The sequence below is a fragment of the Ursus maritimus genome, unplaced genomic scaffold (genome assembly GCF_017311325.1).
Source record: "Ursus maritimus isolate PB19 unplaced genomic scaffold, ASM1731132v1 scaffold_23, whole genome shotgun sequence".
In the NCBI taxonomy this organism is placed as follows: domain Eukaryota; kingdom Metazoa; phylum Chordata; class Mammalia; order Carnivora; family Ursidae; genus Ursus; species Ursus maritimus.
Window position 1 is genome coordinate 42,779,317 of NW_024424786.1, and position 16,611 is coordinate 42,795,927.

At 47.6% G+C, this 16,611-nt stretch overlaps 1 protein-coding gene across 1 annotated transcript in view; it reads right to left on the reverse strand.

Annotated features, from left to right (window-relative positions):
• TESMIN (testis expressed metallothionein like protein) overlaps positions 1-16,611 on the reverse strand; it is a 39,853-nt gene that overhangs the window by 16,350 nt on the left and 6,892 nt on the right. The window contains exons 4-5 of the mRNA XM_008709190.2: positions 15,683-15,759; positions 11,900-11,991 (exon numbers count right to left, since the gene is read on the reverse strand). Coding sequence (XP_008707412.2) covers positions 11,900-11,991; positions 15,683-15,759 — 169 coding nt within the window. The remainder of the gene's footprint in view (positions 1-11,899; positions 11,992-15,682; positions 15,760-16,611) is intronic.

Sequence of the window (16,611 nt, forward strand, 5' to 3'; positions counted from 1 at the left end):
GAAAGAACTTACGGCAAAAAGCAACAGGATACACAGTAGAGTTAACCGTTGGTGGAAGCATTCACCAAAAAGACACAACAACCGTGAATTTGTATGCCCTTTACTACAGACTCAATACATATCAACCAAAATGGAATTAGAGGGAAAAGTAGGCAACTTGCAACCAGTGGAGGTTTTAACATATTTTTATCAAGAACAGATAAATCACATAACATCTAACGAGCATTTAGCAGATTTAAGCAACAAAATTAACACACCTGACCTAATACACAGTCAACACAGCCAACACACAGACAATATGCGTTTCAGTTAATATATTTTAAAAATCAATCGAACATTAAGTCATAAAGGAAGTCTTCATTAAATTCACAGCATTGGTACCATGTAGACCACATTATCTAACCACAGTGGAATCAAAGTAAAAGATTAACCATTAAAATGTAGTTTTAAACATATGTCTACATACATATCTGGACACTGTGAAGTGTGACCTGAACAGCTCATGGGTGAAGAGAACATTACAACGGCAATTTAAAAATATTGTGAGTGAGTGACAACAAGAGCACCTCCTACCAACTCTTGTAGGTGCGTTAAAGCAGTTCAGGGGGCTAATCTAAAGCTTTAAAGGCATTTCCTAAAAAGTAAAAAGGATACAAAATAAATAAGCACTTAGCACAAAAAGCCAGCAAAACAAGAGAGTTTTATAAAACAGGTGTGCAGGGGAAATAGCAAAAAGCAAATCTTAATGCACCTCTGAGATGGGAACCAGAAATCTAAGCAAGAAAATCCAGAAAACGCAAAGCCGATGCCCTGAAAAGATGGACAAAATAGACAAACTTCCCATGGGAAAGATCGAGAACAAGAAAAGGGACAGGAAAAAACAGCAGAAACTTAGAAAATGTACAAGGCTGTAGCTACGGATGCAGAGACAATTTTTAAAACAACATAAGAACATATAAATAGGAATATACAAGTAGATTTAAAAACTTAGAAAATTCAACGATTTTCAAGAAAAATGCAAAATATCAACACAGACTCCAGAATAAATCAACATTTAGAAAAAGCGACAGCAATGACAGAAAATGACCAGGTAGCCCGTCCCCTCTCCCACTCCAGCCCACAAAGACACCGGCCCCGATGGTTTTGCGGGCAGAGGGTGACCACTCTTCAGAGAATAAAAAGGGCCACCCTACCCGCACTTTCTCAGAGGCTTCACAGAGGAGGCTGGGGAGGGGTAGGGAAGCCTGAGAGTGCGTTGCCCTAGGCAATACAAAACACTGGTTTGGATACCACAACCATACTTCAGACATGTGAGAAAGGGAAATCGCAGATCTACCGCCCTCCAGAGAAGACGCAAAGCCCTAGGCGGAGTATTAGGAAACCAGAACCAGACCTTACAGTGTTCACAACAAGGCAGAATCGGTGCATCAAGACCAATTTGGGTTCAATCCCTAGCGTACAAGGGTGGATTAACCTTAGAAAATTTATTGTAATAGATCCTATTATAGATTAAAAGAAGAAAACAGTGATCATTTCCATAACTGCAGGAAAAAGATTTCGACAAAATTCACCACTCGGGGTGGGGGGATGGGCTAGCCCGGTGATGGGTAGTAAGGAGGGCACGTATTGCATGGAGCACTGGGTGTTACACGCAAACGATGAATCGTGGAACACTCCATCAAAAACTAACGATGTACTGTATGGTGTCTAACATAACATAATAAAAAAAATTCACCACTCACTTATAATAAGAATCAAACAGAATGACTGTGTAGGAAGAGAAGGAAATGGAAGGACGCGTCCTTGGCCGGAGCCAGGCGTGCTGTGGAGAAGCAGCCCTTGGGCAGTAGCCACCCTCCCCTGATTCTAGAGCAGTGGCAATTTCGGCTGAGCACTCAGGTGGCTCCACTCAGGACAACATTTCCCCGCTTCCCACTGAGCTTGGTCTGAGCACAGAACGAGGTTCTGGCCAGTGGAGCGTGAGTGGACGTGCTCTGGGCAATTTCTGGTTATGCCGCGAGAGGTGGAAAGTGTGCCTGTACCCTCTTTTCTCTTGCTCAGTGGCTGGAATGAAGGTGAAGCTGGGGAGCTGGGGAAGCGCTCCCCCAAGGATGGCAGAGCAGCTGACGGGGCAGCTGACCCACTAATGCCGACGCCGCCCCACGGGTCCTGGAATGACTGTAGTTCACAGTCTTCGGGCTACAGCGCCTGAGCACAGAGTATCTCTCAAAAACCTAAAGCAAGGATCTTATCTAGGGCAGGGCAAGAGAATGCTAGAAGTATTACTAGGAAACCAGGAACAAACTACTTAGTGCCCAACATGACAGAGGCCCTCACTGGCATGATCAGGCAAGAAGAAGGAAAAGAGGATAAAGATGGGGAAAGATGTCAATGGTCCTTATTTGCAGACAACTTGTTTAAATACAATAGTGAAGGAAGTCCACAGACGAATCATTGCAACTGAGACGTGGGATCTGTGCACGGAGCAGGATGGAGAACCCAGAACCAGACCCACACACAGACATTAAATCCTGACAGCACATCACTGGGACTATAGTCGTGTTTTGCAATAAATGGTGCCAGACAATTAGTTGTACATACAGAAAAGAAAAATGAAATTACCTACCTAACACTATTCATAAAAATCAATTCCAGGTGCATTAAGGCCGCAAAGGAGAAAAGCAAACTTTAAAACTTTAGAACAAACTCTAACAGCACAATGATTTTGGACTTGGGATATGGCTGGACTTCTTGAACAAGAAGGCAGTAATAATAAAGACAAGGGACAATTTTGACCGCATTAAATTGAAAACTTCTGTCCACCAGAAGTCACTGCTCACTGTGAACCACGTGTCCCGAGTGCCCAGTAGACATCAGATCTTCTGCACGGTCCTCATCTTCATGAGAATTACAACCCTCTGTGCCTTTTTCTCTGGGTTAGAGTGCTGTCTGGGTTGAAAACCCATGTGTTGCGTCAGGACATATACCTTGGTCCCCACGTGAACTCCCAGTCCCTTTCTTACCACTTCTGTGGACTTTCCCCTCGGCAAAATTGCTTTCCTCTCCGAAAAGGACCAAACTGATCTATTCAAGTTGGCAGCAGCAAGAGAGCTCGCAAAGCACTGTCCTCTGTGGTCTCGGGCTCCCCAACTCGACAGACTCGGTGGAGACAGACCTCAGGGTTCCAAGTCTCCGACGGCAGAAAGTCTGGCTGGCTGACGAGTCAGTGTGGACAGTGACCTCTGGCAGTACACTCAAAGTCCATGATTTGTTACCGCCACTGTACGCAGTCCACGTGTTCTTGTTCTATGGACGTGTACTGTCCCCTTCCATTGTCTACTCCTACTGTTGCCACGGAAACCACAGCCACAGCCAGCACATGAGGTTTGGTGGCCCCTCTTGTCCGTGAAACACACCGAAGGAGCAGCACTGTGTTAAACGTGCCGCCCTCGAGGCAGACATTGCTTCGGTGCCAGCAGGCCGGCAACAGTTCAATACTTCCAGGTAACCCACGCTGTGACTTCACAAGAAGGTGAGCACAGGCACACTGTACCCTAGAATTTTTAGAGTCTTGATGTGTTTGAAAAGACCTACGATGACATGTATTCTGAACTTATTTTTAATTCATTGACCATCGTGACAAATTCTTTAAAACACTTTAAATCAGTGGTATTAAGTATTTAAAACCTTTTTAGATGCATATTTGAGTCTGTAAAATATTTAAGGACACTCCTGGGAGGCCAAAAAATAAAAGAGAAACCAAAATTCAGAGGCGTAAGCTAAAGCTGAAGCCTGCAGCCGTCTTGGGGCATCTGCTCATCCCAACAACCAAAGGCTTTGGTTTTCGCTGCTGGACGGAGGCGGCGGGGCAGCGACAGCCATAGCGGTGGCGAGCACGGAGAATCTGCCGGCCATCGCTCTGAGAGCTTTACGTGTACCAACCCAAAGTCGGGGGCACACCCAGGCGGGGGGTCAGCTCCAGGAGCTACGCATAAGGCTGAACAGTGGAAGGTTTGTACCCAGTGAACGAGCCCCCTAGGAAAACACGTCCTGCAGAAGGAAAGGCAAGACAATGCGTCTGTCTGGGCACTGGCTTGGGAGCAGGGGACTCATTTGGGTTTGAGATCTGAATTCCTACTGTGTGTCCTAAAAAAACACCTTAGGAGAACTTTTAAGTTGTCCGGATTGGAAGTGCCACCAAGGCCAAGCAGAAGCAAACACGAACTTTCTCTGCAGGAGTGCGCCCTCCGATCAGCCTCAGAATTCCCATATACAAAGTCCCGGCGATTATAATTTACAATTTTTAAAAATTCACAAAATACATGCGGTAACAAACCATAATGAGTGTAAAATCAAGAGATGAAAACACCAGATTCAGACAAGCAAAGACTTTAAATATTAGAATTAGGAGCTACTGAATATGAATTAAGTATTTAATAGTTTTAAACATAAAAGAAGGAATCTAAAGTACAAGTAAGAAACAAGAGACCTTACAAAATGATCACCCAGCTCTGATCTTCCAGCTGCAGGATTCTGGTTAGTTCATTACAATTACTTAACCTATCTAGTCGGAGACAGAAGGCCATTTGAGAAATCAAAATTAGAGATTGCCCAATCTATGATTAAAATCTTGATTTACATGTGATTAGGGTAAAAACAACGTGGGTAATACAACTGCTCCCAACAAGCCCCACCCCGTATCTCAGCAAGAATTGAATTGGAATGGATACTTAAAAACTCTGTTTGGATTTGTTGACTAACATATTTCAGAACTAATTAAAACTGTCCTGGAAAGCATCCACACCCGTAAAGCCGGTCTCTCCTCTCAGAGTATGCTCATGACCCAGGCGGAGACCCTCTCCAGTCCCTGAGCGCAACTCGCCTTCACGCTGCGAAGTTACTGCCCCGACGACTGGGATACCACAGCCTATATAAAAAAATCCTGTTACAAAAGTGGCTTTCACAATCAATGCTTTGAGAAACTAATTATGAAGCAAATCAATGTTTAAAATGTATAAAAAATATTAAGAAAGTCCTATGTAGCAGCAGTGGAAAGACAGAAGGGAACAACTTGAAAAATCTTAAAAACTTTTTAAATAATAAATTTTCAATAAAATAATAAAACACTTATCTACCTTTTTATTAAGTTTACATCAATTCTGTTTTACTTATACAGACTAATTTTATCATTTAAAAATAATTCCCAACCTTTGCTGGATAATGAAACCACAAGAAAAGGTTGAAGTCCATTATCTAAAGTTTCAAGAGTAACTGGGAGAGGAACTAGCAAGATTGGCTCCAGCTCTGTCTGGAAGAGCAAGGGAGGGACACGGGTGCAGAGTGAAAACTCTCTCTACCGCAGCGACAAGGCGGTAGATAATTCCCCCCCTCCCACCACCGAAAGCCTAAAAACAAAAATCAATAAAACAGTCACTCTGGGGGAAGAATCTGGAGAATGGGAAGAGGTGGGGCAAGGCGCTGACTTTCCGTTGCAATCTGGCTATAGTCATTGATTTTTTACCCGTGTGCGTGAATCACTGTGATTTTCAAAAAATACAATAAGGTGTTTCTCTCTTCATTGATGGCCAATCAATAGTAATCCCTCTTGACCTTTATCCTCTAGGTACTCCCAAAAAAGCAGGACAAAAACTACGTTCTATCGCTTTAAGAACACAACTTAGTTGTGGGGAGAAAAAGAGTAAAGACAACTGAAGGCTCTTCCCCGTGATCATGGCACGTGTTCACGGAGCCGAGGATGGCGAGTCCACTCCCGACACCTGCCCCTGCCCCAGCTCCCCAGCACGAGCACCTGGGCACACGCGCAGAGACGGCCACGGTGCCGCCGGCACAGTCTGCCCCCAAGAGACCTCGCGGCAGGCTCTGCACGGAGTGGGTGAATTTACCCACTCCTTAGCCTTTCCGGAAACGGTCTTTCCAGAGATCATTGGTTTCTCGGGGATTGACTGATCCAACAAACCGTGATAGACTGACCAATGCCACTTGTGAATTCTGGTGGAAATCACACCCCTTCCAGTGCCCCCAGTGCTCAAGGCCCCTGGCTTCCCAGCGCGGAGCTACTGAGGAAGCTGGGTCACCGGCCAGACGGGGACGTGCTGAGCCGGGAGTTGGAGGTGCAGGGTCCCCAAGCATGACGTGAGGGCGGTAAGCCTCTCGCGCACAGCGCACGACACTTCCTGAGAAGGTGGTGCCCATGTCCCTCAGAGACAGTGCCTCCTTTCTCTGGACAGCAGGGGACACGCTCTGAACCTTCTTTTCCTTTGTTCCAATGCTGACCGAGCCCACCCGGGACGGCAAATTCTTTCTTTAGTGCGTCAGTCGCCCATTAATCCGGAAAGCTGCTTCTAGGCAGGAAGCTATTTCTTTGGCCTTCCATCATGGGGTCGTCAATAAGTTAAACCTTTCTTGGAGCCCCACCTTACTTCCGAGTCCTCAGGGGTTACCTCCCTCCAACCCCAGTGATCGTCTACAACTTGCTCTAGGCTTCATGGGTCATTTGGTCTCCCCGGTCCCCAAACAAGACTGCAGCTTGGCAGCCCCATTGGACAGGACCCTGCTCCTCTCCTGGTTCTGTCCACTCTACATGCCACCACCTTGTCCTCCACCGCATTGGACGTCTCCATCTGGGCGGGCCACTCTGGCTCGACAGGGTCACCCAGTCCAGGCTTTCCCCTCTGTTTTCCTTCCGCCTCACCCAGAGCCGCGTGTTAGTGGTCTCATGGCGTGTCCAGCGTTCAGAGAGGTGGATGGCTCGCATTCACAGACTAAACCAGTGACAGCTCAAATGTTTTCACATAGTCAACCCTAGATTTCAGCATTGCTTTTTAAAAATGAATTTGTCTTTTCAGTGACCCAAGTTTCTCGGGCTTCTGGATTTGTACCCACGTGTGTACCCCCAAGTCACTATCCCATCAGTGGAGCTCTCAGTGACTGCAGCAGGAGCTCTGCAACGGAAAAACCACGTGGAGACAGTGTTAGCCATCAGGACGAGGATGTGTGCCCCCTCCAAGGTGTCACTTTAAAGTTGGGCAGACCTTCAGGGCAGACACTGGGCAAACTAAGAGCCGGGCAGATGACACGAATAACGTCCACGTGCGACAGGGCAGGAGGGGAGGCGGGGGCCACCTCCTATGTCAGCTACACTGTGCCCCCCGCCCACGGCTCTGCTGCACGGCCTGCCCCACCACCCCCTGACTGAGCCTCCTGTGAGCTGGCATCCCTGGGGGAGAATTTTTCTGTGAAAATTCACTATTGAGTGAACCAGTCCACCAAACTTGTAAGAACTAGGATGTGGGAATGTCTCAGGGTGCCGCGGTTAGCACCCGTCAGGGGGCGGACATGCAAACCAAAACCCAAGGAAGCCACACCACGTGCGGTGCAGGCGGGGCCCTTCTCCAAGTCGGTCAAGAGAACCCCAGAGCCCCGGACCAGGCTTGTGCAGAGGGCACGGCGTGTCGCTGCTCTGGCTGGCGCACTGCTAGCCGCCGACGCTTGTCCGGACTCTGCGCCGCTTACTGACTTCTAAACAACCTTATTTCTATTTAATAATGAAGGATTTGTGATTACTTACAATTTCAGACACTGGGATTTGGTACAGTTACATGGCTTTTTAGACTTTGTGTCCCATGAACTAAGAGTTACTCTATAAAGATTAAAAAAGAAAATATTCAGATCGTTACTCTTTAAAAGGAGAATTAGCTAAGCATCTGGTGTTTCTGAACAAATACTGAAAATCTCAGCACCAGGTAGTTACAGGTATTATTTATCGGTGCCCGATCACGAAATGGAAGCGGTGTGCGTGTTACAATACAATGGAATGAGCCTGGCCAATCCCAGCCTGCGTGCCCCGCAGGGGGTGCAGAGCAGGACCCAATTGCTGCCCCCTCCCCAAGAAGCCCTCTGGATGTTCTTCCCTTGATCTGTTTAAACCCCTGTTGTGTGAAGACCCTCACACCAAATAGCTCCTTTAATAAACTTTTTTGAGTTTTCCCAAATCTGAACACTATCAGATAGTATAATTTAAAAGGCAAATCATCATGTTATATTGTTCCAGAGTGTTAGAGCCGCCCACGCTGCAGAGCTACCAGCCATGGCAAAGCAAGTTTCCAGTGGAGACCTCCCTCCTCACTGCTCCCGGGAATTAGCTCAGGAGCCAGCGTGAGGGGCATCAGAGGAGGACAAACGAGTCCTGGGAGCTACACACGAGGGGCAGCTGTGGGCTAAAAATCGGGGAGAGTTCCCAAGCGCTGCTTTCCAATACTACTCGCCGCGGGAACTCTGATTCCTAGTTCTGTGAGACGTTTACTACGCTACGGTGAAAAGCAGGGCAGGTGCACAAAGGCTGAGACGGTGACAGGGCTCTGCTAGGTCGCAGGGACACTGCTTGGTCTGGGGCTGCCTACAGAAACTGCAGGGGTACTTGGCACACAGGTAACATTTGCCAACAGTCTCCTGTCGCCACACAGAGAGCGGAAGCACTCCGCGCCATCTGTGCCATGGTTGTAATGGACACAAATGCCCTGGAGACAGTGGGCTAGGCAAGCCCCTTTGCCGGTACTCCGCGTACTCACATACCCAGCTACCCGGAGTCCGGACGGGGATCATCCTGAGTCCTAGCTCAGCCCATCATTCTCTGCGCCCTGGCGTGCGTTCCTCCTACGTGGGCATGCTTGCCTCCGCAGCCTCCACCCCAGCCTCACCGTCTAGGCTTCTGTTTAGCGACATCCCCCCCACCCCCAACACACACACACGGTACCCGACTCATGGACGAGCTGCTAACTCTTACTTCTGGAGATTCTCCCATTTATAAGATAATGCCCCAAACTATGTCACTGAATGCTATGTTAATTTATGGTTCATCTAGTTTACTTTTCCCGTTTGTACCTAGCTTTCTGTCCCCGCAGGCACCCCGAGGTGACAGATCTGGCTACATTGCCCCCTGGCCCATGTGCCCTGGAGCAGACATAGGCTGTTCAGAGAGTTGCTGGACACCTCCTTCACTGCTCTTGCCCTCTGCCTCTCAGACCTCTCCCTACAATGGGGCACAGGGTGGCCTGGCACTAACTGTCCAGCGGAACCAAAATTCTTCCCTTTAAAAAATGGGGTGGGGATACATGGGGACATTCCAGGGGTCACCTGCCATGATTGTGGAAGGACAAAGTATAGTTCAGTAAATGTCCAGTATCAGGAAGGTACCAATGGGCATTTCCTGAGAGATCATCAAGTGATGAGGACTGTGATAAGAGCTTCAGGGAAAAACCAAAAAATATGTGTGTAAAAATTTATAGTGCCTGTCCAGGAGGAATCCAGCAAATAATTTGGGACATGAGATAGATAGATAGATAGATAGATAGATATATGATTGAAAAATTGGAAGACAGAAGGTATCGTATAATAAGCTATCAAATTATTTGATACTGATTGTCAATGATATAAAATTCAGAGATGGTAGTTTAATATAGCTGGAAGAAGTTAAACTGCTTTCGAAGGAGCTAGAACTCGACACCACCTGTTAGGGCTGTGAGCCTTGCCATCCACCACAAGGGGGTTTCAGCTGAGGAAGCGGCATAAGCGAAGGTGCTGTAGGGGTGAGCACAGTGCACGAGGGGCGGAAAGGGACGGGAAGTAAACCGGGGAAAAAGCCACCGCTCTGAGGACACCGGTCCACCCTCTCATGCCAATCTGAAAATTAAGGTGTCAGGAGAGATCTGCACAATTCCACCTGAGAACAGCATGAGAAATAAACTGCACTACACGACATAGGACCTCATCTTTATGGAAAAAATTTTCAGAGAAGCAGACTCTTGAATGTTCTTTATTATAACGTTCAGTATGTTACCAAAGTAAGAGGATCAACAACGTATGAGAGTTCACTTTAACACCTGACTGACGACAAGATGATGGAAATCTTACAGAGTGACAGGACATGAATTTTACTAGAAGGGCACTTTCATTAATATGATACGCTAGTTAATAAGTTAGCCTGTTCACCACCCAACTCTGAAGAACGACGGTGGGGTGAACACCCCCCAAAGGACTACTGGCCAGGAGGCTCCGGCCGACCTGTGTCTATGCCACACGCTAGCTCAGAAATGTCTGAGCCACGTTGGGCCGACAGAGCTTCCTTTCTGACGTCTTCGGACCTAATCTGACCTTGTTATCGTCTGGAAGTCAAAAGGAACGCTAAGGAAAAGCATCTAAAGAGGTAAGGAGATAGAGCAAATTGGTCGCGGTCGGGAACTCCTACAGGATGAGGCAACAGCGAACGGTTTTCTGCGTGCTCCCTTACACGGATCACACACTGGTAGAGACGCCAGATTACCAGCAGTACTGGGGATGCTGAGATAAAAACCATCAGGGCTCTTTCAGTGGAGTGACATCAAGTCATTCTTTGCAGAAAAAACCGCACAAACACAAAGCTCGCGCTGTTCCCGGCACATCATTTATAAAAGTATTTGATGACCTGCAACAATTACGTCCAAGAAAGAAAACCATGTGGCTGAGAGAACTGAGGAGAGCCTGGGGACAAGGTGGACGGACACACTGCCGTAGAAGCTCCCTCCTGCTCCCGCGAGAACGTGGACCGGCCGTGTCATAGAGACTCCTCAGACCGCACTGGGACTCCAAGAGCGCACACTCGAAATCAAGTGTTCGAAGTGCCAAGTCCCCTTGGCCGCTCCAGGTGCACTAAAGCACGTAGTAGTGCCCTACCGCTGGCCAGCTACTCCCAGATTACAAGAAAGATAAAGGGAGTGTCTTCGGGATGGTAACATCGTAGGTCATGCAGTGTAACCTTACGTGGCTTCTGTTTTGTCCAGAAGTGCGAAGAGCCATGATGATAGGACCAAGTATAACAGCCGCGACCACACACCCTCCCTGACCCACCCCTGAGACAACGAAGCAAGGAGAATGGCTTCACACAGCTCGATCCTGTTAAATGAACTGAAAGTCACCATCTGCCGAGGCACTGGCGACAACCACCAAAAGACGGACTGCTAAAACCACCCAGCTGCGAACCACGTGAGCCACCGACACGCTCCAGTGGCAACGCAGACGGGAAGGCCTCGAGCTCTGCCAAGTGGTTCGCTTGGCCTTTCACGCTGCCCCCAGACAGCCCTCCTCCCACTCACCAACGCCAAACCAGCATGCAGGAGCCTGGAGGGCACCAGAGCCACAGTGGACATGTCACAAACTACTTGACCTGACGGGGATGTCCGACCACAGTAGACTGTGTGCCCCAAACTCATGGAGGCAGGAAAGGACTGATCTCCATAACCAACTCGAGGGCTCCATGAGCGGAAAGGGCTGTCCCATCCACTGTTAGCACATGAATGTTAACGAGGAGTTGCAACAGACTTGGTTAGTTTAATTAGTTACAATTATAGACGTGACTTTCAAATGGCAAGACAAGTCCCCAGCTAAGTGCAGCCCACCTCCCCACGGAGACCATGAGCCTCGGCACCTGTCTCTGAACGCGGGCTGACCCAGCAGGGGTACGGCAGCAGGCGGAGGCGGCCCATAAAGGCCCACTAAGACCACCGTCAATGTTGAGTGCCTGCCACACTGTTACTTATGTGGCTGACCGCGAAAAACAGCATCTCAGTTTAAACTGATGTGAGACCAAGACAGAGCTCTGGATGGCAGCGGGCCCCTGAAACACCGACATGGGACAGTGGACAACATGGGAGCCTTTCCATCAACAAACCAGACACAGAGCCGCACGGTTGGTGCCACTGCTTAATGCAAAATATAGTTTCTAGAGGTCGCAAAGGTTTACAGGTAAAGCTGATTTTATAACTTAGAATAAAACCACCAAAGTACCCAAAAGCCTCTTAAACTCTTCTATTAAAGTAAGTGACAACTGATTGCTTTTAATCCTTACCCAGCCAAAGTTATTTTTGGTGGTCCTGGAAGAGCGGATCCCGAAGGGAGAGTAGACCCGTTGACTAGCGATGGTAAGGCTCCGTTTTCAAGCTGTAGAAAGTCAAAGACAAGCATATTTTGAATTAGATCATGTTTCCAAAGTTCCATCCTGTCAATCTCTAGGTCCAGACAAAAATGACTGGTTTTCTTCTGGAGGTTTACATCACAATCACTTTACGTCAGGCCCCACCACCATGACAGTTCCCCTCACCCTGGAATGGACTCCGGCCCAGGCTTCTCCACAGCAGTGGGGGAGCCCAGGCCATTGTGTCCCAGACCTGCCTGGCCATACGTGCCCGGGGGGAGAGCCCTGCCTGTGTGGACCGGAGGCAGGGGTAAGGATGCAGGGCCCGGCCAGACACACACAGCTGTCGGGCGCTGGCTGCGGACACTGGAACGGACAGCTTTCTCATTTTCATGACTACAAATTGTGAATGAAATTCAATGACAAACTTCTATACACTGAAACTGTTCTTTAGTTATGATGACATTCTTGGTATAACATAAGAGCCCTGGACATCCAAAGTCTTGTCAACCATTAGTGTCTCATCTTGTCAAAAAAAAAAATTTGTAGTCAGTTTCAACAAATCCAAAGCCGTGTCACAACCTCTGTCCCCTCTGTGTCCTTTGCTTCCCCGGCTCTCATTTTGCTTTCTTTCTACTACTGGTTAGCATGGCTGACAGACGATATTCCCAGGAAAAGGAAAGGGTAGCGAAGTCAGCAATGACCTCATTCTCTTCTTATGCGAAGGAAGAAATGTAAAGTATTGCATAAATTTAGGTTTCGAGATGATTTGTATATATCACACGTCAATACCCTATCCTTGTCCCTTCCTCCCCTGAAAACAAATTTAAAAGTAAGTTTTATATAAAAAGTACAGTCTTGGGGAATGCCTGGCCTGCTCAATCGAAGAGCACGTGACTCTTGATCTCAGGGTAGTGAGTTTGAGCCCCACACTGGGTGTAGAGACTACTTAAATAAGTAAAACTTATTTTTTAAAAAAATACAGGCTTGGAAAAACAAACATTTTATTCATTCTATTCATTTTCTCTCTTCTGCCTCTTATTAAATTGTGTGTCATCACTGCCTGTGGGGTTTGAAGACCCTGAGAAGCCACCCTGGGTCCATGTCCCTGACCACAAAGCCCCGTCCCTCTGGGGAGCCTCACCCCAGGAGCCCCTCTCTTCTGTCTGGGGCTCTGCCCTCCTCACTCAATTTACAGGAGGGAAGTGTTCACAAGTTACTGAAACCAGACACCTGTTAGGCCCATGACCCCAGTGGCGGTCCAAAGTTTTACATTCTTTTGGAGAAAGGATTTCACAGTTCTCAGGATTGAGGCAATGCTTTGCATAAACTGGGGTACAATTTCCCTTTCCCCTTTGCTTATTTAGCCCCAAAGTAAAGCAGAGAAAAAGAAATGGCTTCAGTATGGCATAGGCAGTTCAGCTAAAGCAACTTTATGCCGGAGCCCATGATGTTCTTCAGCAAAGTCTGGCCACCTAGGAGTAAAGACATAGACTCTAAGGTGGTCCTCTCAGTCACATCACCTGGGATCTTGCTAAAACGAAGATTCTGGGTCAGTGAGTCTGGGGCAGGGCCTGAGATCCTGCATTTCTATCAAGTTCCCAGATGATGCCCAGGTTCCTAGTCCATGTACCACACTGTGAGTAGTAAAGTGCTTAAAAATATATAGAATTTCGGGGCACCTGGCTGGCTCAGTCGGTGGAGCACGTGACTCTTGATTTCATGATTGTGAGTTCAAGCCCCATGCTGGGTGTAGAGATGACTTAAAAATCTTTAAAAATATCTCTGCAGAATTGGGAGTTTGGCAAGGAAGCAGCAAATGCATGGCTAACGAGATTGCCTCAAGGTCTCCACGCTGGATAAGAAGTCAGGGGCAGCCAACATGGGGATAAGAATAACACAGCCAAGAGAAGATGGGGAGGAGGTGGAAAGAGAGGACACTGTGGCCCAAAGGGGCACTGCCTCTGTGGTTGGGGCTGACCCAGTGGGGAAAGGAAGGCAGGCGCCTTGTGTGCAGTGTCCAGCAGACGCCGCCTCGGGCACTCCCAGGATCACGGCTCAGGATCTCCTGCACTGACCTATACTCCCCCCGCTCCCGGCTAACACATCATTTGAGAAATACTTATTTACTCACTCGACAAACATCTGACTCTGTTTACACCCGCTGCCTCAGAGATCTCCTCTGGTCTCAAGGCCTTAAATGCCATCTACACCCTGGTGAATTCTTCCCTCCAGCCCAGGTCTTCCTCACACTGACCTCTAGCCCCGCGAGTCCCACTCCTGCATGCCATCGCCACTCGGGTATCTCCAACGTAATACTTCGAGACCGGGGACCTAACTCCTAGTCTCCTCACAAAACGTGCACTCCCCCAGCTCTCTTGATGGAAACGCCATCTTTCCATTTGTCCTGGACGAAAACCTTCGGGGCATCCGTGCTTCCTCTCTTTCTCTCGCATCCCACATCCAGCCCATCACAAGCCCCCTTGTTAGCCCGCAGGGGATCCGGACAGGCTATGTCGGCTGAGACTATCCCAGTGGCAGCTTCCCCTGCACCCACCTGGCCCCCGCCCTTCCCCAGCCCTGTGCTTCCTCATTTTCCATGTCCTTCTACCTTCCTCTTGCTGACTCCGTTCCATCCCCCTGGCCTCCTCCTTGCTGTCTCTACAGCAGGCTGACCTTGCGTTGTGCTGTTCTGCCTGCCTGGAATGTGAGTCACGCAGCTCACCCTCTCCTCTCAAGATTTTGCTCAACTGTCACCTTCTCGATGGAGCCAACTGTGACTTGCACCCTCCCCGAGGAACCTCTGTACCCTATACCCATCCGCTGCTCTCCTAGCATACAGTAGAATTTATTTAAGAGATTTCCCTATATTGTCTGTCTCCCACACTAAAATGCAAGCTGCAGGGAGCAGAGTCACGTGTTTTCTTTTGCTTCTGTTTGGGGGGGATCGCTTAGCATTAGCTCACCGATGTGGTCCCAGTGCTCAGACCAGCACCGGCCCTACTGAATGAAAGTCACTCTATCTGACCGCCCTTTACGTGCCAGGCTTCGCTCCAGGTCTCAGTTTACAGAGACAAACTAGACTCACAAGATCTCTACTCCTGTGGACCTGGCATACTCAGGGGCAGAAGCAGACAAATGAACAAACCAAAAAATGCAAGACCATGACAGTACTGGGCAGAGAATCAGACAGGTGCCATGACAGTGACTGGCTGTCAACACTGGGGAGTCATGAAAGGCTCTTCTGAGGCGGTGATATTTTATATCAAGACTTGGGGAAAAGAGCACATTTGTCTTATATTTAGTATATGCATTTTATGGTGCAATGATAAAAGCATTTTAAACTCTAGAAAAGCATATCCATTCCACCTAGGAAGGTGAGGAATGCTCCACATCGAATGGGTGTGCTGGTGGGTGGACTGCAGGGCCACAAAGGACAAGTTCAGCAAATGGGCAGAAAGATAGTCTGGAGGCTATAGGAAAGGGCAAGACAGCCCTACAGGGTTGGCCCAGAACTGTGTCTTGAACCGATGCCACTCCCTCCCAACCCCCAGGGTCTGACACAGCAGTGAAGGTACTGAGTACTTGGTAAAAGCTTCACTGCTGATTTTAAAACAGAGGATAAATGATGCTTCCTGAGTAATTCCAACTTCAACAACTGAAATTTTAAGAGAAAATAGTGCCCAATTGTATTTTTTTATTAAAACAGTGACTCACTTGTTGTGAAATGAGATTTAATTTTGCTGGTACTGGCAAAAATCTTCCTACTAAAGTAGTCATTGGTTTAGGGACATCTGTAAGGAAGACAATTAAAATTAATTGATAACATATATTGTTTATATCGTTCCTTTTCTACTCGCACATGGAAGAAAGTACAAAAATGATCATGTATCGTGGATTTATCATGTGCAAAATCATTTAAACTTATCTTGATCCTATTTGTTTTTTTATTCTGCAAAACCTTTTGAGTCAATTTTTTTTTTTTTTTACTTATTACACCCTTTTTCTTGGTCCTAAAGCTGCTGAACTTGTTTCCAGGGCTAGCCTACTATACTAAAAACAAAACGAAACAAAACTGTTGCTAGTGCCCAGGTTCCCAAACTGTGTGGCTATGTGCCAAGGAGCCTTCAGGTGCCACAGCACTCACCAGGGGGTCCCTGGATGTCACACTTTCGAGGAAAGCATAGCGACATCTGTTGGACACCACATGAACTACTTTCAATTTATGCGTATCCTTTTTTTCAAACGGTTACTAACTTGCTAGGATGTAAATACTTATTAGGCTGTTTGGACCAAACTATTTAACTACTGGAACTGACTGGTATTGCTTTGGTCTAAGGGTGCTGTGGAAAACATTCCTGAGACACTAGAGGCCCTGCAAATCTCAGTGTTTATGAGTAGAGGCAGAGGGAGAAATGGGTCTTAGTGTCTTGAATCACCTACCAGCTGAACATAATTGCTGCTCCAGGCTTAGGCATCCTTTGAGTAATGTTACCTTGAGACTTTGGTAACAGGATGCATTTATATTATGCTGGCATTTCAGATGTACGTGGTGAGGGGGTTACGATTATACAACAAGGAAGTAGATTTGGAGAACATTATATAAACCTTTTCCTTTTGTGGCCCTAAAGGCATTAGAATTTGTC